General features: G+C 46.6%; 1 protein-coding gene and 1 long non-coding RNA gene across 4 annotated transcripts in view; both read left to right on the plus strand.

The window, feature by feature from the left end:
* The window catches only part of LOC132591738 (uncharacterized), a 51,589-nt gene that overhangs the window by 22,138 nt on the left and 6,283 nt on the right, over positions 1 to 23,168 (plus strand). The gene's annotated exons all lie outside the window — the stretch shown is intronic.
* Positions 16,988 to 19,039, plus strand: JUNB (JunB proto-oncogene, AP-1 transcription factor subunit). 2 transcript variants are annotated; one of them, XM_060271744.2, is made up of 2 exons: positions 16,988 to 17,050; positions 17,452 to 19,039. In XM_060271744.2, the coding sequence occupies exon 2, from the start codon at positions 17,476 to 17,478 to the stop codon at positions 18,352 to 18,354; it is 879 nt and encodes a 292-aa protein (XP_060127727.1). In that variant the 5' UTR covers positions 16,988 to 17,050; positions 17,452 to 17,475; the 3' UTR covers positions 18,355 to 19,039. The 2 variants fall into 2 exon arrangements, with proteins under 2 accessions (XP_060127727.1, XP_060127726.1); XM_060271743.2 differs by having other exon boundaries at positions 16,988 to 19,039.

Here is a 23,168-nt window from a genome sequence, read left to right on the forward strand (position 1 = left end):
GGAAGTCAAAACTTGGGATAAAAAAGAGGTTTGGGGTGGAGAGGCATACAAAGATTAAAAGAGCTGGGTTGTGGTTGGTGCTTCAAAGCAATAGTAAGAAGTAGAGACTAGGTTGGAAATACAAGATTTTAAAATTTTATTGTCAATTTTTGGGCAATGCCAATTAATGAGCCTCACATTCAAACACACCATTCACATACAATGGTACCTCGAGTTACAAACACTTTGGGTTGCAGACTCCACTAACCCGGAAGTAGTACCTCGGGTTAAGACCTTTGCCCCAAGATGAGAACAGAAATCGTGCAGCGGCGGCGCAGCGGCAGCGGGAGGCCCCATTAGCTAAAGTGGTACCTTAGGTTAAGAATGGTTTCAGGTTAAGAACGGACCGCTGGAACGAATTAAGTTCGTAACCAGAGGTACCACTGTACTCAGACTTAAATGTGATCAGAATGATGAGAACATATCTGCACCCAGAAGCTCACACAAGCTGTTTCTGGCCCTTTCTGCTGACAGTTCAACTCCTTAGCAGTTAGAGTGTTCTTGACTATTTTGTGACCCCTCCATCAACTCAGCCAATAGCAAAGGGGGCTAATTGCTTGGACATCCTTGCTTTTGTGACATCACTGCAATTCAGACATGGCTATGCAGTTCTAAACGACAGCAACCTAGGTATATACTGTAAATGTGCATCTTTTTTGGGGGGCGGAATCCTTGTGTCTTTGGGAAGGAGTTGGCAAGTGTGGGGTGCATAACAAAAATGAGGATAAAGAATCTTATGGCTAAGCAGATTATAGGAAACTGCAATGTAAAACAATGGGGAACCACTGGAGTAGGGGATGGTGGCAGGACTGCATGGAACTCAGTTCAGGCTTGAGGGTTTACCTTTTATAGTGTTTGTTTCCCCTATAATTAGCCAACTGTTCTTGTGCCTTGAGAAAGCTCCAGGTGTGGCCAGTTAAAGGGCTTTAAGTGCTGACTCAAGCTTTGCCACCCCCTCCCCCTTTCTGTCCCCGAGATGCACTGGTCCGGCCAGTCTGGGTGCCAGGCCTCCTATTGTAGCAAAGCTCAGAGACGACGCCAACCTGGCGCCGTGCTCTGCCCAGCCCTGGCTAGCAGGGAGGCGTCTCTGGCCCAGATGCTCCTGCAGGGGCAGGTTTCTCCAGGGTGGAACGTGCCTGTGTGGAGTGAGGCTGGGCTGGAGACCTGGCGAGATGGGTCCTCCTCTAGGGAAGTATTTTGCATACCCACCGGCTTCTCTCAGCACCTTGGTAGAGTGAGTTGCCTCCCATTGAACAAGCTGTGAAGGCCCATTCCCTTTGGACCTGACCAGGATCCCTTAACCAGCTTTCTCTGTGAGCTTATGCTCATGTCTGTCAGCAAATCTTGATTCTGCTCTGCAGTCTGCCTGCTACCCTCCTGTGCTGAGAAGGGAAGCTTCCCCGCTGTTGGATCACATTGCTAGGTGAAGCCGCACCTACAGAAGCTGTTAAAGGCACAGGGTCCTGTTAAAAAGAATGACAGTAAACAAACATTTGTGATTGTGACATAACAAATATCTTTGATTACTGAATCACAATATAACTTATGGTGAATTACATCTAACTATTTATTTTTTTATTTTTAACGTATTTTTTATTAAAGATTTCTTGGTTTACAAAAGTATGTGCAATGTCTCTTTTTTCAAGTTACATTTTCTACAGATCAGTTTCATTTGTTGAGACATTAGTGCTACATTAAGAAGAAGAGGGGGAAAGAGGTGGAGGGGGCCATGGTGAGTGGGGGTGGAGTCGGGTGGTTCGCCGAGTCGCCGAGTGATTTGGGGCCAGTTTTCACTCTCGGCCTGGCCTACCTCATAAGGTTGTAGTGAGAATAGATTGGGGAGTAGCAGTACTGTGGACACCACCTTGAGCTCCTTGGAGGAAAGGTGAGATACAAATGTAATAATAAATGAATAAATAGCCCACCTTGCCTCCAAAGAGCATATGTGATCCTACCCCTTGCCCATTTTTTGTTGTCACAACAGCCCTAAGAGGAAGGTTTAACCAAGACATAGTGACTGTCCCGGGGTTGCCTGGTGAGTTCAATGGCTGGGGGGGGGGAGGGGAGGATTTGAATCCTAGCATTATAGATTCCAATCCTGCACTCTTATCACTGCAACATACTGGCTGTCATATTGTACCTTTTCTGCATTGCGTGTGTGCAATGGTCCCCGTCCTCCCCGCTTTAGGGATGACTGCTTCTTCCCTGTTTTACTGCATTGGACTTACCTGCAACCTCAGGATATAGCCAAAGCTACCATGTACAAATGTAGGTGTTAAACAGGCAGTATGAACAATACAGGGATTAAAGAATGTTTACAAAAAAGAAAAGGAAAGAATGACAGTACAGTAGTCTTGTATGTTCAAACAACTGCCTTACTACATCGTTTGCTCATGCATGTGTGGGTTTGCCAATCCACCCCCCAGCTCCTGTGCCTTTAATAGCTGCATGGCAGACAGAAATTCTTGTCTTCCACTGAAGACTTGGAACCTGATGAGAATGTGGTAGGATCCTAGAGATCCTCCATTCCAGTTTCTACATTGTGGTTTCCTAAACTTGGGTCTCCAGCTGTTACTGGATTACAACTCCCATCATTCCTAGCTAGCAGAACCAGTCGTCAAGGACGGTGGGTATTGCAGTCCAAAAACAGCTAGAGACCCAAGTTTGAGAAACTCTGTTTTACATCCCCTTCAGCACTGCCCCCTCCACCTGAAATGTGCTTTTTAAAATTCTGGATAAATCACGGGGGGGGGGGGTTCTGCTCTGCCTACTGCCCAGTTTGAAGGGCTGGTGGGAATGGCTCTTGCAACATGAACCCATGCCTCATTGCTGTGTGAGCCACGCACAGGCAGGGCCTGACCTATTGTAAGCCATAGTAAGGTGGCTGTGTCAAGCGGCAGAGGAGGTTGGGGGAAGCACCACCAAATGTCTTTCCCACTATGTTTGCATGGCATGATCTAAGCAATATGAGGTTTCCAGATCCTGGGTGAAATACTAAATCCTTCTATGCCAGTTACTCTCAGCTATTTCTTTAATAATAGTGGGAAGACATTTTTTATCTCCGAGAAGTATTGCATTATTGATACGAGCCTATAGTCCTTAGCAGCATAAGTCTGTGTGAGTGGCTGTTCTTCTTTCTCTCCTGCAAAGACACTATTGCTTGGCCCATCCTGCTTCTCAGAACGTTCTTGGGATAATTCCAAATATCCCATTTATTGACTGGCTTGGAAATCATCTTGATGATAGATGATATATATATTTTGTATTTGGTATGTCCCCCCCCCTTCTTTTTGTAAATATATGTTCAGTCGCTTCAGCTTTTGTTGCCACTGACAGCTGTTGAAGGGGATCAGATAGAATTTGGCAGGGCATGTTGGAGGTGGCAGAGCTGGATTGCATTGTTCACGTTCAGCAGGCAATTTTCATATCAACACATTTGTGGGTTCGAAGGCAGCCGTAGAAAGAATGAGCCAATCTTGGAGGACAAGATCTTGATCCTGGAGTCTCACACTCAAGTTTGGAGGGAGTCAGCCATTTGCAGATTCCCCATTGAAATCTTTGTGCCAGGGAAAGGAGGAGTGTTGGAAGCTATAGAGCTGCAGCTGCAACTGTTATCTTCTAAGAGTGCAATATGCAATACACAGTTTAATCATGGAATAGTATTTTCCTGACAACACTAAGTTCTAGAAAGTTAGATGCTTTAAAAATAAAATAGAAATAAAACCCCCAGGTGTCCTATCTATTTAATCAGAAGAGAAGTGCCATGCACGAAAGAGACGGGTGAGGAAAGCTTACGTTCTGGCAATGGGACTATTAACACTTGGGATCTATCACATATACAGCATCCCACTGAAACCACTTAAAAACTAATCAGTAGGAACAAAAACAAGCATGCATTCTCATATAGACTTTGGGTGGAGGGCTTCCCACAAACAGGTTTTCATTTTTCTCTGCCTCGAAAGTATCCCACTTGCTTTTTTAGGGGGAAGGGCAGAGGCATGCATTGCTGCACAGGCTGAGTAGGAGGCAGAAGGGCACAGCCCTGGGATGGGCAGAGACATGAAATGCCAGGATTGGAAACTCCCTGCCCTTGGCACTAATCCCTAACTGTTCAGAGAAGCCATAGCTTGGCCAAGCCCCTTCACCCACCCACCCACCACCCTCCTCCTACCCTGACTCTCTGAACACAGTAAAAAGGGGTGGGGTTTTTTGTATGTTATGTGGAGAGGGGCATATGCAGATCTGTAAATAAATGGCTTGAGGTGGTTGGAGTCAAACAGAGCCAAAAAGAACCAGGCTGAGATTGGGTTGGAAAAGTTGTATTTGGCTGATGGAGAGAGGCATAGAAAGCAGGTGCAGAACCAGCACTGGATGAGCAGTGGCGTCTGCTGATTAGAGAGAGCTAGAGAACGAAGGAACATTTCTTACATTTGGCTTCAGATTTCTGAGCCTGGGTGAAAATTGAGAACTAGGATACTGTGGAGTGAGTTGGGTCTGGTTTTGAGCAAATTGGAACCAGCTTAATAACTTTCAGATTTTCAGCTGGCTGGCAATGTAAAAGAAGCGTGCTGCTGGTAGTACCCTGTGCTGCGAGTACGTTGTTCTGGGACTCTGTGCCCTGTGGCCAGGCCTGGCTCTGTTACAGCCTCTCGCCTGATAAGAGCCCTACCTCTGTCTCTGTTTTTATGACTGTCTGGCGTTTAGTCCAGACCAAGTTTGTTTATTTCTATCAGAGACCGTTCAAGTGGGAGTCTCCATCTGCATGTCCCATTTGGAGAGGGCAGCTAAGGGCTGCTGGCTGTGCTGGAGCCTGTGCATGAGAACACTTGATCCTTTTGTAGTGCATTCATCCATGTACAGGTGCCAGCCATAACCTTCCCCATTTCAGACACTCCCCAAATGCAGAAGAGGCTGCTACATTCCTCTCTCCCACTGACAGCACATGAGCATCTGTGTAGAGGCTGCTCTGTTAGAGTAATCGTGGAATAAAAACTCCTCTCTCTCTAGTTCTGAACTTTCAGTCTTCCAAGCTGGGGTTGCAGGCATGTGTTAGTTGCATTGTGGGTAAAAACACACACCCTGCTGTTTTGCAGCTGTTTGCCAGCAACATAAGTCTTCAGTTGATCTGTGTTTTTCTTTTCTTTTCTTTCTAAATTGCCTGCTTTCTAAATTCCCTGCTTCACTCATAAGGCCATACTGGAAGAACCACCATTTTACTACACAGTTTCTGATTAACTGTGCAGTCCTATGCATTGTATTCAATGGGATTTACTCCCAGATTAAGTGTATATAGCAGTGAAGGGTTACCTGCAGGCTGCCTTGGCTTAATTTTACATGAGTAACAAGGAGGGGAAGGGGAAGGGGAGGGAGAGAGAAGGAGAACTCGGTCTGCTTTTGGCTCAGGTCCCAACAAGATTAGTGTTTGTCCAGCAGCAACAATGATTGAAGTGGAGTACCTGGCCTTTTTGAACAGAGAGCTTAGTTGGAGATGAGTGCTTGCCTTGTGTTTGGGAGACACCACTCCCTGATGTCCGAGGAACAGTGTGTTAGGGCAATTCAGTTCAGACAGGACACAGCATTCACATGTAACAAAGGCTGGGAGGGGGGCATGAGTGACAACCAAGGGTGAGTCACAGCATTTCAACTGTATAGCATTGCTGCCCCTTTCTCTAGTTTACATGTGTGGGGTGTATTAGCCTGCCCCCCCTATTGTTGGAGTGGAGCATGGGTTGCTGTTGGGTGTGTCTGGTGTTCCAAAGTGACCTGCCTGTCGAGTCCTAGGCTGGAAAGTGCTATCAAAGTGCTCAGGTTCCTCTCTGTGTTCTGGTGCCGGCATTATATTCCAGTTATCATCAGGGAATGTTCTATCCTCACTTGGGGATTCATCCTAGCTGAGGTAAAATGTCATTTGGGACAAGATATATAAAAAATATATGGCGAGGGAAGTATATTCACAATATATGCTCTCCTACAGTAAAGTTAAAGGAAAGCTATTTCAGGATCAAAAGGCTACATGGATATTTCCAGTAGCCACTTAAAGTTTCTTCCGGATTTTTTGTGTAGAAGAATTCAGAGGGTTCTGATATGGCAGTTCATTGGCACCTGCTGTGCCTCTCTGGATGGCAGAGCTGTCCCAGTCCTGATTATTTTCCCTCCCCCTTTTGGATAATTCAGCGGGGGTGGAGGTGGGTGTTATATTTAGTGCTTCCTATCCAATGATCCCAAAGGGCTTTCCACAGATGGGGAAGCTGAGGCCACAGTGGGGAAGTGAGTCACTCAGCTTCAGATGCTGAATCAGTAATAGGCCCAGGAATAGAACCCAAGAGTCCTGACACCAAACTCCTCCCAAAATCTGAATGGTCTCATTCCTTTATCAGAGATTGCAAATGCTTTAATCTGTTCCTATGCGTGGTTTTCCGTTTTCAGAAGGAAGTCTCAAATGGGGCTTGCTCACAAGTAAGCCTGCATGAGATTGCTTAAGGCCGTGTTTCTCTGTCTGCTTACCTTGTAGTAGCTCCAACTATACATAGTAGGATTGAACTGCATGCAGGCATACATTAAAGTCTAGCTGAATTTCGTTTTTATGATGCATGCTTTGAATCCTACAGATTTAAATGGGGGTTGGGGTCTTTTAGGCTGTATTGTAGGCATCTGTCTGTCCTGAGATACAATGGAGTGCACCACTGGAAGAGAAGTCAAACCACTGCATTAGCAGCACTGAAGTGACCACCCCAGGGTGTAAGCCTGGGCAGTGTGTATGGAGGTGCGCAGATAACAGGACCCCAGTCTTGGCCTTACTTATGTGATCCAAAGGAAAGCAGGGCAATACATTTTGCACCAGCTTGGCTGCAGGAGTTGCTGGAAGGAAGTATACAATGTGCCATCCAACTGTCTTAGGGACTCCTCTCCGGATTTATGTAGGGTTTACTCATCCTCTTCTCACGTGGATACCTTGCATACCATACATTTAAAGCACACAACTTTCCCCAATGAATCCTGGGAATTGTAGCTCTCTTGGTATAAACTACAGTTCTCAGGATTCAGGGGTGGGGGGAGCTCTTTAAATGTATGGACACAACCATAGAGTTATTATACCAACTGCATTAAGGATTGGGAGACAACCATACACATACTTTTACGGAAGTTAGTCTAATTGAACTTAATAGAACCTACTTCTGAGCAAACACATTTAGGGCCAAACTAAAGGAGTGGTCCTATTTTTAGGGTTGTATCCAGCTGAGTTCTGCTTAGAGGAGATCCATTGCAGCTTTTGAAGTTAGTCACACCCATTAATTTCAATGGGTAGGACCAGACTGGAATAGAGCCCTTACATGTTTAAAGGTAAAGGTCCAGTCGTGACCGACTCTGGGGTTGCGGTGCTCATCTCGCTCTATTGGCCGAGGGAGCTGGCGTACAGCTTCCAAGTCATGTGGCCAGCATGACAAAGCCATTTCTGGCGAACCAGAGCAGCACACGGAAATGCTGTTTACCTTCCCACCAGAGCGGTACCTATTTATCTATTTGCACTTTGACATGCTTTCAAACTGCTAGGTTGGCAGGAGCAGGGACCGAGCAACGGGAGCTCACCCCGTCACGGGGATTCGAACCGCCGACCTTCTGATTGGCAAGCCCTAGGCTCAGTGGTTTAACCCACAGCGCCACCCGCATCCCTCCTTACATGTTTACCTGATAGTAAAGCCAATGGAACTCAATGGGTCTGTCTTCTGAGTAGATATGCATGGTTCCTATAGGGATAGAGAGTTCTTGAGTTAACTCAGACCCAGCCACTTTACAGCTTTCAAGTTCATAGTCATCCCTTTCAATTGTGCCTTGGATAATTGTGGACTATTATACCAAGAACCACTACTTTTCAATAGAAAAATGGTTTGAGTGAGTAATGGTAAGCCATCCCAATGGCTCAGTCAGGGATACCAATAGCATTTTCTAGGCCAAGCACACTAGATGTGGATTGAGACCAGGGCTGGATTTATGATAGGTTTGATGAGGCCCTAAGCTACTGAAGGTCATGGGGCCCTTTATATGTCCAGCTGTCCTTTATCAACAACAAATTGTCGCTGTGTTTTGTGTTGAATATATGCTATATGGTAATTTATGGACCTAATAGGTACCTAAAGCCATTTGCACATAACAAAATATGTATTTTATCGAAGTAATTGTTGAACTGAAATACAATTAAGAAGAAGTATATTAATAGCAAACCAGTGATATTTTAGGGAGCAGGCTGGCAGGCAGGACCCATTATTTACATCATAGGAGCCTACATAACACAAAACAAAACAAAACAAAACACTGTTGCTGTATGTAGGTTTTATTTTATGTTTTTTATATTATATTTTGGAAATGTACATCCAGCTTTTTCCTTTATAGAGAGTAAGGCCCTAAGCTATAGCATGTTTAGCTTATATGTAAACCCAGCACTGATGGAGACCTCTGGCCCAGTTGTGAAAGAGGATACAAATTTGCATAACAATTTCATATGCTTCCTGTGTATGGCAGCTTGCATCCTCCTTTCCAAGTGGGGTGGAGAGCTCAAAAATAAAAAAAAGGGGGCACATGGAACTGAAAAGATGTCTGACAGACAGAATGTCATCAGGTGAAACTTCCCCCATCATTTTATTTTGATACTAGAAAAAAACAACCTGTTGAATTCCTGCCTGCCGCACAGCTCTAAAATGCAGAAGAGCCTTGCCCTCCCCCAGTACAAACCCTAAAGCGTGCAAACTATTCACGTTTGATGAGTTGTACACAAGCTATGTTATTGTATCTTTTTTTCCATCAATTGTTACTGGGCTGGCAATACTACATTCAGTCCAAAACCAGGTACTGTATACAGTACTTCTGATGGCAGTTAGGAGGGGGCAAGGGGAGGTTAAAAGAGATTTAACGTTTACAGTAATCAAAGGTTCAGGTGCCCATGCTTCTATAAATTCCAAATTGTCAAAAAGCATGTTGTGTATTCTAAGAGCATTTGTTGTAATTATTTTTTTTATACCTCATAATCACTACACTAGGGTTTACACAGGTCAAACAGCCACTCTTTTCTCTCTCCCTTTTTCCTTTAAGTAAAAAGGATTTAAGTTTTTAACATGAATATATCTATTTTAGTGTTATACCAGCAGCAGTAATGCATCCCCAGGAATCCCCCCATGGCTGGAAAGTAACAAACTACCCCTACCCAACATGTCGTTCCTACAATCACCTTATCCCCCCCCCCTACAAAACTCCTGCATGTCCTAGAATTAAAAACAAACCCAATACACCAAGAGACAGGTGTATTGATTACACTGCAGGGTTGCCATATACTGCTCTCTTTCTCATCACCCCCGCCCCTGCAATATTAATACAGCAACACATGGGTCATATCAGTCATGCAGAGTTTTCTCAGCCATAATAGCCACAATCCTAACATACAGATATATTAATGATGGGTTTTATTTTTATTTGCACTAGCAGAGTAATTTAAAAATGTTTACTCAGTAAGCACACACACACACACACACACAGAGAGAGAGAGAGAGAGAGAGAGAGAGAGAGAGAGAGAGAGAGAGAGAGAGAGAGAGAGAGAGAGAGAGAAGAGGCATGGTCTCCTCTCTTTGCTGCTTTTTTTTGTTTTTGAATGGACATGCACAGCTATATTTAACTCTTGGATTTCTCAATATTTTTTTCCTGGGCAACAGTCCCTTCTCTACCAGGGAAGATGGAAAAATACAGCTTCAGAATGAACCAGGAAGTGTCTTCTCCATTGTCTGGATAATGGGTGTCCTGGGTCATTTTTGAAGTCATTTTTGGACCTTCTTCAGGCTTGTATCACTCTAAATTTCTCTTTGTTGTTAGTCAATCACATCTCTGACTTCACCCATTGGCTAAAAACACTGAGAGATGAGAGCAGGCTTTTTCCTCATAGTGCAGTTGTTTTGAATGGTGCCTGTAAATTTTGCTTCACAGTCTTTGTTCCAAAATGCTGAGAGGCTAACTTTTAAAAAGAAAAGAAAACTCAGCTTCAGGCCCCACCCTCTGGCTCTGCTCCTGGTACAAATGTACCACCTGCACCCTTATCTTGGTGGCCATAGGTTAAATGGAGCCATGTAGCAGAGTACATGGCAAAAAAAGGAACCAAATTCCAATTCTTTGAAAAGCTAGCACCCTGTGAAATGACTTACTGGTGAAACATAATCAATCACAAAATATATAATGCATGGTTAGTTTTTAGGCTGGCATCTTAAGTGCACTGTAGAGCCATTCCTATCGATTGTAATTTTTAAAGCCTTGAAGCTCTAATGAAGAGCAATTTAGCAATGTAATTAATGTACTGAATGCCAGATTAGCACACAAATGAAGTTGACAAGTTAACCTATACTCGGTCACTAACGCAGAAAAAGTTCAACTGTGGTTTTGTCTAGCGTGCATTGGATTGAGTCCAGCTCCTCTGAAAGCAGCGGGGGTTTGGCCATTGACTGCAATGGGAGAGGAATTGTGCCTTTCCTTTGGATAGCTCAGACAGAAGACGGAATTTGTAACTTGGGTGTGATGGTACAAAAGTGTTGGGTTGACATTTGATTCAAGCATTCATTGCAATATTTGAAATAGGTTGCTTCTGAGAATCTCATTATTAAAAACCTGAGAGGAAAACAGAAGAGAAACCTGGAAAGCTGCCACTAACCAAACCTCCTCAGATCCGCACTGCTACTCAGCCACCTACATTTCATCATTTTAATTGTGCTCCCTCCTGCCCTTATTGATTGTGCATTCAGACAGACAGCTCTAGCACATTCATGTGGTAAGTTCAGAGAGACATTTCTCCAAACCTGATGTGCCCAAATATAAAATGCAGTTAAATGATGATGCCACTTCATTCATCCACCTTCCTCCCCACCCCCAAATATCTCCATGCCAACAATACCAAGCAACCAGTTGTGCGGCTGCATAATCTGCCCAGGTCCAGCTTGTCCCTTGTGTGGAAAAGAGGTTTCAAGGGATTCAAGGGTGCACGAAAGGTCCCAAGAGCTAAGGCTGGGATCTAGCATGAGGAGCTGTCCAAGGTTAGATTTGCTCAAGATGTTGGAAGACCCTTTCAGGAAAAAGGAATTCTAAACATCACTACCTCTGATAGGCAGTTCATAGGACTCTTCAGGAGCGAAATAGCTATGCATACTATAAAAAAGCAGGAGCCTTTTGTGTTCTTCTCGGTCAACAGTGCAGTATTTCAATGACTCCGGTTTTTTTAGTAGGTGTTGCAGCTCCTCCTGGATCCTTACCTTGAGCTGTTCCAGCCTCTATTCCTGTTCCTGATTTCCTTTGCCTCACCTTCTTTGTTCCAGTTCTTCATGTACTTTGGACTGTATTATTGCTTATGAGCTGTGTTTTGGCCTTAAACTCAGACTCCACTCTGGGTTTCTTGGAGTGTTTTCCTCAGCCTGGCCTGTTGAGGTAGCCTTGATTTATAGAAATGTACCTCCAAACCAGTTCTGCCTCAAACAACCCCTCTTCCCCCCCCCAAAAAAGAACCCTCCGCAAAGCACTATTTGATACTTTTTTACAATTGTATCACACTGTGGATCAGTAATCTTTTAGTCCTGTGCTTTACAAGATAAAGAACAGCTCAAAACAAAACCCAAAGACTACAATCTTAGTCATACAGAAAATGCATAGTCCTGCTAGTGCTTACCTTTTATTTGTACTCAGTTTCTATGTGGTTCTAAGGAAATGTTCACATCTGTCCCTATTGACCCTTTGAATAGGGCCTTTTGAATGCTTTTGTTTTATTAGAAATGCAGAAAAGGTTAATTATACTTCTGCATGGATCAGGGCCGTCTTAAGGGTATCCAGCACCGTGGTGCAAAATACCTCCGGCACACACACACACACACCCGCTTGCTAGGCGCCGTTGGAATGGCGGCTAGGAAGCCTGCTGTTGCGAGGGGGCTTGGCGGGAACAGCGCACCGAAAGGAGCCCTTTCAGGCGCTGCTCCCACCACGTCCCCTCGCCTGGGCGGGCTTGCTAGGTGCCGTTGGAATGGCGGCTAGCAAGCCTGCTGTTGCAAGGGGGCTTGGTGGGAACAGCGCACTGAAAGGAGCCCTTTTGGGCGCTGCTCCTGCCGCCCCCCCTTGCAAGCCTGCTGTTGCGAGGGGGCGTGGCGGGAACAGCGCACGGCAGAGGATACAGTCGACCACCCCCTGCAAGTGCGACGGAAGAGGGGCAGTGGCAGAGCTAGGCTGCTTCAGCAGCAGCACCTCGCTCGCTGCCTTGAACATGAGCAGCGCGCGGGGCTGCTGGGCACCCCAGCCCAGCGCCCCTGATGCGGAGGCGCCCTGGTGTGCCGCGCCACTAAGCCCTGGATCAGGGCCGAAAGGACGGCCCTGGCATGGATGATCCTTGGGGTCCCTTCCAACTACAATTCTATGATTCTATGTCATGAACAACTATCCTGGGGTGTCCGCTGAATGGAGTTATAATCAATTAAAAATGGTTCCAAATTATGAGAAAAATAGCAATGTATTTTAGAACTGCAAAGGACTGCAGTGGACACTGGACCTGATGTGGCGTCACTAGTCGGATATTTCTGACTTTTATTGGTAAGCGGCAGAAGAGTTCCTTTGCATGCTGTGTGCTGCCTGTCTCTTTCTCCCTGCCCTCATTATGCAAGCAAGCTCCCCAAGGCCGGGAACCTTTTAAATGCTTGCTATGCAAGGGTGTGTTGCCTGCCGCACCCTAACCTTCACCCTCCTGCATGATGCCCGAGTTAAGCAGGCAAACAAAGACAGCGATTAATGGGCAATGCCAGGGGCTGGCACTTCCTCCTGTGGTGCCTGGAAGGAGGAGAGCAAGATCCTTCATTCCAGCCAGATGGAATCTGCTACATTTTCCCACTGTGGCAGAGGACACCTGGATCGCCTCCTTTCATCACATATGATTTCAGTATTAATAACACACCTGTGGCACTGTAGCTTCTGGCTGTTCCCCAGACATATGCTTCCCCCTTTGTGCAATTTTATCATTATTTAGTTTCATGCAGCTTCCCACCCCTCATTTCATTAGTCCCTGCACATACAGTAGAGTTTGGATTTACATTAAGATTGCAGATAGAAAGTTCTGGGACTTTCAGGAAAACCCAGAGATGTATTTGTCTAGGGAGAATGTGCTTCCACACTCTAGTATAAAGCTATCAAAACATGAGACAAGCTAAACCGAGGACCCATAGGTCAAGTGGACAAGCTGCAAAGCAAAGCCCTCCTAGACAATGTTCTGTTGTATACATTGAGCCAGGAAGGGAAACCTGCTATGCATAGCTTACCTCCGAGTGGTAGATTTTGCCCATTTGTTAACAGTGTTCATGGATAAAGTGAAAATGGTACTCCCTATTTTCATTATATTTTTGCTTCTCCATGGTTCTTCTTTAGGCATCTTAAAGTTTGACTTCATTTGAGCAAAATTCACCAGGTGTTTAGCTCACAAGCCTTTACCTAATACCAGGGCCAGCCAGCTTTGGGACATGTGAAATATTAGTAAAGACGTGAGCACATGGAAAGAGTTTTCCTTTACTACTAAGTAATAATTACCAGCCGTTACACATCATGGGCTAGGAGGAAGGACTTCCAGGAGAGCCTGAGCCCCATCACCTCTAATTTTAAGAAATAGGTGCTGCTTAATACATGCCACAGTCCTCTAGCCTTTTTCTTTGTGCCGCTTGATCATGGACCAGGCAGAACAGTGGACGTTTCTAGGCAGTGGTGCAATTAGGTAATTTTAGACTCTGGACTTAACAAGTTGTATGCGGATGAGCTTGATAGATGATAATGTATATTACTTCACCTATTTCAAAATGTGGCAAGCTGGCCATAATTGCATTTGGAGGTCCTGCTGTTCTTTTACTGAGCAGGGCCTTGCTCTTCTGCTACAAATTCTTGCCCTGACAGCAGTGTTTGAAACTCCCATTGTTCTGGGTGAATTTTGCAACAGGGAATTCCATTAGCCCAAGCAGTTTCTGAGGTCTGGGCGCAGTACTGCGCCTAAGATTTCAGATTAAAACTGCAGTGTGGAAGGAAAGGAGGACCTTTTTCTGCCTCCCTACTTCCAGCAACTCTCTGAAGACTGGAGAAGAGGCCCTCTTAAGAATATTAGGGGGGGCAGGGGAAGGACTAGACCCTGTGAAAAATGAACATAATGTTTTAGCTGCCGTTCATTCATTTTCAGCTTTTATTTTTGTTATAAAAAAGTGCACCTAGACATTCCATTGTTGTGCCCATAACCTAGGTTTAAGGTGCCATTTAGCTCCTAACTTTCATATCTCAATTTCTAACACTGCCTGACAATACCATAGTTTCTACTCTTTGCTTTGTCCAAGTTATATTTGAAGTGCCCCATACATTTTTTTTTTACTTCATACTAGAATATTTTATATACAACTGTGCATGACAATTGGGCAAATGACTCATAGAGTAGTTTTTAGAGACAAGAGAGAGGAACTTATATTAATATGTGGGTGGGATTCAACTAATGAGTCCCATTAGCAGAAGCCCATGCAAGGATGTCTGCTAGTGGATCAGGTCTCCCCACACCCCGAATAGTGTGCATGGGGAGAAGAAGGGAGATCGTTCCATCTAGCAAGCTCAAATGCTTGCGCTGGCAAAACAATTGCCATAGTGTAATGTTGAATTCCTTACTCTGTATACGGGGGGAGGGAGTGGAAACAGCTGTTTAATTATCAGACAAAATGATTAGTCCTCTACCATTACTATTACTGAGTGGAAGTGCAATCTTCTACATCCTTATTTGAAAGTAAATTCCATTGAAGGCAGCTATCCAAAAAATCAAATGTATTAGGACTAAAATGTCAAGTTGCAGTCACCAAGGGCCACAATCCCTTCTGGGCAATGTTATGGGGGGGGCACATGCCAATAATGACCAGAGGCAAACAAGCAAAAATGTTCCAGAAGGGTGTGAAGCAGTGCCAGTGAGAGAATTGTCTGGGGAGAAGAGATGTAGGTGTGGAGGGTGCATGGTCTGCGGAGAGTCCTGAGGGCCAGATAGGGAGGCCTAGAGAGCTGCATTTGGCTCCCATGCCTGAAGTTCTCTCCCCTCCCCTCCACTTGCACACTTATGGTTGCTGGAACAACCCATATCTTATTTATAAACCTCTCTCTCTATAATTCACATCCCCTTGAAAATGTATAAAGATCAGCTAAAGCTAATACCTGATATTTGCAGAGAGGTGGATCGTTTGTTAAATATATTAAACCCTGGGAGAAGAATGTGATGAAGCTTCTCTCAGATGTCTGGGTGATTGTGTATACGTGCAAGGAGATGAAGCTACAGAACAGAACTGTATGTAATACATACTCATGTTTGTAGAAGAAGCGAGACCCACCCAAAGCATGGCCACTGGGCTTGATTATCACTTTGCACCTTGTACTTCTCACTGTGGGTGAATGGGTTGGGTCAGGATTGGTATACCTGTGCAAATCAGAGTCTTTAGGTGTATGTATTTGTGGGGCCCCTCCTCAGAACTCACATTTTCCATTAAGTCTTTAACCCCTTAATTCTCATGCCCAACAACTGTAACCAGGTGTAACTTCGTTTGCTTACATACACCTTTGGCTACCGGTGCCTCTCCCTCCTGCCTTTCTTCCCCATCTTATTTTCTTCCATGCTGTCAAAATTTAGACTGGAAGATTATTGGGGGCAGGAAACTGTGTTTCTGAAACTCTGCTAAGTGCCATGAACATAACCGATGTGTTGTCTTGTAATTAATGATTTTATATAAGAGTAATTCTACAGTTCTGAACTTTGGGTGTACATCTGGCCTTTGGTGTTTTTCTCCTCTGGAATTTGAATGCGGTATACAAGTCTCTTTAAGGTTGTACGTATATTTATTTTGAAGATGGCAGGATGCAGCTTTATGTTTGAGTTAAGTCTTAATGTGGCATTTAAGTGTTTGCAGTTTGTGAATACAGATTTTGCATTTGGAATGAGATTCTTCTGTACATATTTCTATAGTATTTGTGTACTTATGCACAAATCCATCTCAGGCTGCACATTTATTTATCCTAGTTACTGACATTGAGTGAATGTTATGTGTGCAGTTAGACCTTATAAGAAAGAGCACTCTGTGTCCAGAGTTTGTTTGTTATTGTACATATGTCTAGTCAGACGCTGCTGTTCTGGGTCTAAAAAATTCTACGTGGAAGGCGTTTCAAAGAATTACCTTTCTACATGTGTGTGACTGCCATACATACAACATAATACGAATTCTTCCAAAGAAATGCCCTTCCCTGTGATTTGGTAATGAAGAAAACCCTCCTATTGCCTCACAATCAGATGGGGCTTCTCTCACCTGGAAGGTGAAGCTGACGCCCCAACTGAATGTGGGTATTTATCTGACACATATCTTCCAGGGAGCTGTGGTTGACTTCTGGGGCTTTATGTGAATTTCACCCCCTCACAACAACCCTGGGACAAAGACCGCCCAGCCAGTTTAACCTGTGAGAGGGAATCTGGAGCTGCGTCTCCCGCCTCCAACCCTTCCAGCTGTCTAAAACCGCTAGTCTATATGTCCATGGCCTGTTTTACCACCTTTCCGGTGGCTGAATGTTAACCTTGCCCGTGTGTGTGTAGGGGGGGGGGGCTGTGGCACTCGAGGGCTTGATGCGTGGCGCGCTCTTCCCCCGGGGACCGCGTGCGTCCGTCTCTCTCTCTCTCGCTCCTGGGCTCCCTCCCGCCCAGCCCGCGACTCTGACGCGGGTGCCTTTAGAACTCCCCCCTCCCCGGGGCTGTTTACTGGAGCACGAGCTGCCGAGCAATGAGCTCAGTTCCCCCTTCGCGTGCGCCGCGGTGGGCGGAGGCGCTCTGGGCTCCGCAGCCAATGGCGGCTCGCTTCCGCCGCCGCCGCGCGCGCGGCCGCAATAAAAGGCTCCGGGAAGCGCACGCTGCAGCTGAGATAACTCGCAACCTACAATCGCCAGCGCGCGCCAGAGGCTCTCTCTCCCTTCGCCGGTACGGTACCTGCTCCTTTTTGCTTCTCGGGGAGGGCTCGAAGCCGGCGCGCCTTCTGGTGGGGGACAGACAACGCGTGAATCATCCCCGCTAGCAGAGCTTAGTCAGGGCGGGTGGTTGGAGAAGCCTCCGGAAAGACGAGCTCTCTTCCTTTCTTGTGAGTGTCTCTCCGAAATCTGGAAGTGAAGCTCGGGGAGGGAGGCGGAAGGAAGCGCGCTGCTGCCCTCGTTTCAGGGAGCAAGAGACTCGACCCGCGCCCCCTAGGCAGAGGCAGCTAGGGAGAAGGCTCGATCCCGGAGGTTCCTAGCCCGGGTTCGCAACCCCTTCCCAGCGCGCGGCTGATGTGCACGAAGATGGAGCAGCCTTTCTACCCTGACTCCTTTCTCTCCGGCTACGGGCAGGACTACAAGACGTTGAAGTCGGGCATGGCTCTGAACCTGTCCGCAGAGCCCTTCCGCGGCCTGAAGTCCCAGCTCCCGCACCACCTCCGCGCCCAAGAGGACGGCCCCGGCGGGTACTTCCCGGGCTCCCTGCCGCAGCAACAGGCCGACACCGGGAGCTCGTCGCTCAAACTAGCCGCCCCGGAGTTGGAGCGCCTGATCGTCCAGAACAGCAACGGGGTGATCACCACCACCCCGACGCCGCCGGGCCAGTACTACTACCCGCGCGGGGCCACCGAAGAGCAGGAAGGCTTCGCCGACGGCTTCGTCAAGGCGCTGGACGACCTGCACAAGATGAACCACATGCCGCCGCCCAATGTCTCCATCGGAGCGGTGGCGGCGGCAGCAGCGGCGGCGGCGGCGGCCTCGTCGGCCAGCAGCGGCTACGCGGCCTCCCTCCCGCAGGAGCCGCCTCCCGTCTACACCAACCTGACCAGCTACAACCCCTCGGCCACGCTGAGCACCACGTCTAGCTACCCCAGCGCCAACCTCAGCTACATGCCTCAGCCGCACGGCCTGGCCTTGCCGCACCCTTCGCGAGGCTTCAAAGAGGAGCCCCAGACGGTGCCGGATATGCAGAGCCCGCCCGTGTCTCCCATCAACATGGAAGATCAGGAGCGCATCAAGGTGGAGCGGAAGCGGCTGCGCAACCGCCTGGCCGCCACCAAGTGCAGGAAGAGGAAGCTGGAGCGCATCGCTCGGCTGGAGGACAAGGTGAAGACCTTGAAGAGCGAGAACGCGGGACTGTCCAACACGGCCAGCGCGCTGCGAGACCAAGTAGCGCAGCTCAAACAGAAAGTCATGAACCACGTGAACAACGGCTGCCAGCTCCTCTTGACGGCGAAGATGCAACAGTCCTTCTGATGGGCGGCGGGGGTGGGGGACGACCAAGCCGATCCCTGCCGTCTCAAAGACCTTTTGGGGGGATGGGGTGGGGAGAAGAGAAAGTGGACTTGTAATGCAAAAGTTTACACGGAACCGGACTGACAAGCCCAGTTCCCAACTCTTCTGTTCCTGAAGTTCTGTTTTCCAAGTTATGTCTGTGACTCTCAGTCTGGTGGATCCAGAACTCCGGTCTGTGCTGAGTGTGTGTAAGAGGTTTTTTTTTATATCTGTATGTGAGAGTGATTTTGTGCGTGAGTGTATTTAAAACAAAAAACAAAAGCCTTTTTTTCCACCCCTTCTGCTGCGTCGCTGGCTGGTGCAGTGGAACTGGAGGTACTCTGGACAGAGCCAGAAACTGGCCTTCTGATCTCTTCCTTGTGCCAGTAGAAAAAGGAGGTGATCGCTTAATTTATAATTGAAACAAAAGGGACCAGAACAGAGGATGGCAGGGAAGGGATGAAACCTCAGCACCTCTCTTCCTCCCCAGGAGGCCACTGTACGGACAAAAGGGGTCACTGGGGGAAAGGGGAGCGGGAGAGGATTGTTTACTACTTGTGCTCTTAATTTCTTTTGAGTCCTCAAATTCAGTTTTTTTTTCTTCAAAAGATTGTATTTGTGTTTTTGACTTTTTATTGAAACTATTTAAGTAAACATGTTCTAACTACTTTCTGTTGTGTGCCTCTTTTAATCTTCTGTCTCTCCTAGATATTATTTTACAAGTTGTTTGGGGGAGTTATATCGGAAAAATCAGACTTTTATTTTGTTGCTGTTTTTATTTATTTTAACAGCCTCTCAGTTTCTTTCGGGACAGTTTTAACTCGCTTGCTCTTCTTTTCTTGAAGCTAAAGTTTAGAGGGGTGGGAGAGAAAAGTTGTTGCCAAGATGTAACCAAAGAGCCCTCCTACCGGTAGCTGGCCCTTCGCCTTCCCTGTGTGTGTCCTTAACTCCTTACTGGGTTATTTCCCTGTAAACCTACGATAATTTAGGCACGTCATCTCTGTTGTCTCTATCTAACTACGATCCCCCATCCTCCCTCCCTCCCTCTTCTCCCTCCGATGTTTTCCCTAACCAATGGGATCTGGGCCTTTTGAATGTGCTGCGGTACTGTTGTGCCTTGTTCCTTTCTCCGCTTCACGTCATTTCCCGGGTTTGGGGGACTGTTCTCCCTCCCCTCCCGCACCGCGCCCCACTTTCCTTTGATGTCAAACTCGGAGCCTTGATGCGAAAGCGCTGGTGCTCAGAAAACCAGCTTGAACCTCTTTCCCGTTCCCTATAGCGAGGGACGGGAAGGGGAGGGCGTGCGCGCAAAAGCCCCGAGGGGCGGCCTCCCACACGCCGAGCTTCATTTCCTTGATCTCACAAGTTCTGACTTCAGCTCCAGTGGGTGGAGCCTCCGGGGTAAAAAGCTTTTCGCGCTGACGCAGAGGAAGATGGCCATATATGGTCAGTTTCTGCCTAGTGACGCGTTTCTGGTAGGGCTCCATTCCGGGAACCCCCGCCCACGTTACCACGTTATCGGTGTCGATTTCCAGCCAAAGAAGGAAGGGGGTGATGCTTTGGGGCTGGGAATGTCCCAGGGTGCAGCAGATCCGCAAAACCCAGCGGCGGGCCGAGGTCCGACGGGGTTGGCCCGTGAGAGCAACCCACATGGCTTGCTCACATGTCCTGCGGGGGAATGTGAGACACATAACATGTTACAGGACTTTGGGGTTTGGTTTAAAAAAAGAAAAAGAAAAAAGTTAACTTTCCCATAACGGTTATCGCTGCCGGTAACTGAAACTATTGCAGACTGAGCTCTGCCAGTCTCAATTAAACTATTTTTTGGCTTGTTTTTCAACCTTAGCACCTCTCCATGTTCCCGTTGTCTGGTGGTGAAAGGAAAATTTATTATCCTGTATTTCAAAGGTTCCTTTTGTTACAGAGTTTTGTACAAAGGATGGATAAGCTTATGTACAGCAACTGTTGGCTGCTGCTATACAACTGATTTTTCCTTTCCTTTCTGTGAAATGTTTGAAGCAGCTGAGCGATAGTGCCTTTTCCGTGGCCTCCTGTTGAGTCCCATAGCTGAATAGGGGACCATCTTCTTAGGCGTCCCTTTCTCAATGCCAATGCAAGTCACTTCGGCACTGTTGCTGGGCTGCAACTACAGTACCATCATTTGTGGCCACTGGTCACACTGTCTATAGCTGATGGGAGTTAGTGTCAAACAACATCTGGAAAGCCCCAAGTCCCCCACCCCTGATTTGAGAAAAGGGATTTCCCATTGGAAACAAGTGTAAAGGGGGGAGATAAAGAAAGCTGTTAGATAAAAAACAACAAATCTCTATTAACCTTCCCCAACAGAAACTGAATTAGTCTCGCATGCAGCTTCTGCAACAGGAGGATGTTTAATGAATTGTACCATTCTTGAGAGAACATAGATTTGAAGTCATTAAGGTTATACTGACAGATAAAAAAAAATCAGTGAACATTTTTTCTTTTGGGACTTTTTAAGAGGGTTCTCCCCCCCTTTGCATATATGTTAATTTGTGGAGAAATTGAAGGGAGAAAGCTGTGTGAGTTACAAGCAATAACCTCCCATAGGCAACAAATCATAGTGCTGCTGTCATCTCTTTATCCCTCTGCTCTGTTGCTTGCATTTAAATCCTAATCTGTAAGCAGCTCCTATTTTAAAGACTCTAAAAATGTGGGAAATTCTTGCTCACTTGGTTTAGTTGTTCAGAATAATTAAACCATAGTGCTTAAGATTTTTCTAAGCACTATGCGTATGTGTGTACTTGTGTGTCTATAAGAATATTACAGCCCCTGCCTGTAGACTCGCAATGTCGTGATGCAGAAGGATAAAGGAATGGGAAGAGAAGAGAAAAGAAAAGCAAGCAGCAGAACAGCTGTTCCTTTGCAGGCCAGTGGTTGGGGCCAGGCTGGTCTCCTCACCATGTTCTTCATGGGAGGCAAGGGTGCAGTGGCCCTGGGTCTCTTAGCAGTAGCCATAGTTTGCCTCCCATGAGCTTTACAGTCCCAGGGAGCTGTCGATAAGTTAAATTAAGAGTCTGTTGACATCTTTTGCTGCCCCAGATCTGAGATATAAAAAAAAACTATTTTGTTAGCTTGTGTGTTTGTTTTGACTCTTTCTCCTGGAGGCATCAAGCTGATATGGCATACAGGAGTGTGAATATGGGAGAAAATAGGGTAAGCCTACCAAGCAAGAGCCAGTAGAAGGGCCCAAACCACTGAACATTGCTGCTGTTGCCAGCTGCTCACAATACAGCCGTCACTATATGGGCTGTGAAACTACAAGCATTCTGTATGTGGGTTCTGGCCTTGCTGGGGTTCCAGTGGATGCCTCAGACTGGACATAATGAGAGTAAAACTGTAGGCAAGCCAAAACAAGGGAGCTCATGGGAGCAGGATGTGGGATTCAACTTTTTCTCCGAAGAATGCTGGCCCTCAACTGAGAAGGTCAAGGTGACTCAGAAGAAAGTAAATGGGAGGTGGTACCATAGAGAGCCCTTATTCCCTGCCCTGGTCAGTAGGAGTTGATTATAAGGAAGAAAGGGGGTGCTTGGATTAGAATGGGACCATGTGCAAATGGTCACAATTGAACTCAAATGACCAGCAGAATCTCTGAATCAGCCCTGTGGACTGAGATGCAATATAAGAGGTGGCACAGAGAAAGGGGTTTTGAACAGGGGGGATTTTTCCTCTTATCATCGAGGGTCTGGTGAAGAAAGTAGAATTGCTGGCTAGCATCCTTGAATTTTGTATGTAGCTCTGTCAAACGCATTTTAGTGAAAAAGACACTTAAAGCGGGGAAATCAAGTTCTTTATGCAAACTAATAAAATGCATTGGCAAAAGAAAAAGTCCAGATGCTGTGGTGTATGGCTGCATGCATTAAGGATTAAGATGCGAAGAAATATTTTCTCTGTCCATTTCAGTTGTTGCATCTGAAATACTTTCATTTAAAATATTAAAGGTCAGTTATAGTTTTATATTTCTCATGTTCCTAAAAAAGGAAGAAGTGATCAATTGCCCTGTATCATTGCAGATGGGGGATCATTGCGGGAATGGGACAGGTGTATTTTAAGACAGGTGAATAGACGGGTGAATAGACTGGGAGAAAAAGAAGACTTTTTCATTTCATAGACTCTAATTTTTGCTTAATTGGGGGTGAATGAAACTGGGATACAGGCAATAAGCTCCCATCCCATATCAGGAAGCCAAGGCAGAGCCCAGTGATGATAGGGACAGGGAGCCAGGAAAACAGCAGGTGGAAGGAGCTCTAAATGGGTCTGTGAGTCAGGGAGCCGAGACGTCTAGCTGGGTGATGGGGAGCAGCATTCAAGCTTCCTGGGTTCTATTTCCAGACATGGGAGGGGAGCACAGTCCAACTGTGTGTGTGGCATGGCATGGCATTAAAGGGAAAGTTGGGAACCAGAGAGCTACTACCACACTCATTGTATTCCATACCATCCTCTTTCTACCCATTTCCTTCTCGTGGGCTTAGTGAGAATGACGCGACTTGTTGCTGTCATCCAGGGGGTGGGGCAAGTTCCTTGCAGAACCAGCCTGGGGTTATCATCAACAACAGCCTGATGTCCCCGGAAGCACGAGAAACTGACGCGGAATGGAATGTGGCCATAGTGCATGCCAGAGCTGAAGGCCTCCCAGAAGGGCATGTGTAAGAAGCAAGAGGCACCCTGGCCTCATGTCATCCCTCTGGGCAAATGAGGGGGAGGGGTGGAAGGGTGCTGTGTCACCTTCCAGCTCACATCCAGCTTGTTGAAATGGGATG

Source organism: Zootoca vivipara, chromosome 2, assembly GCF_965207765.1.
Source record: "Zootoca vivipara chromosome 2, rZooViv2.hap1.1, whole genome shotgun sequence".
NCBI classification, from domain to species: Eukaryota; Metazoa; Chordata; class Lepidosauria; order Squamata; family Lacertidae; genus Zootoca; species Zootoca vivipara.

Bases quoted from the DNA above. Each gene is read 5' to 3' on its own strand.
- JUNB (XM_060271743.2), top strand. From the start codon at position 17,392: ATGTGCACGAAGATGGAGCAGCCTTTCTACCCTGACTCCTTTCTCTCC.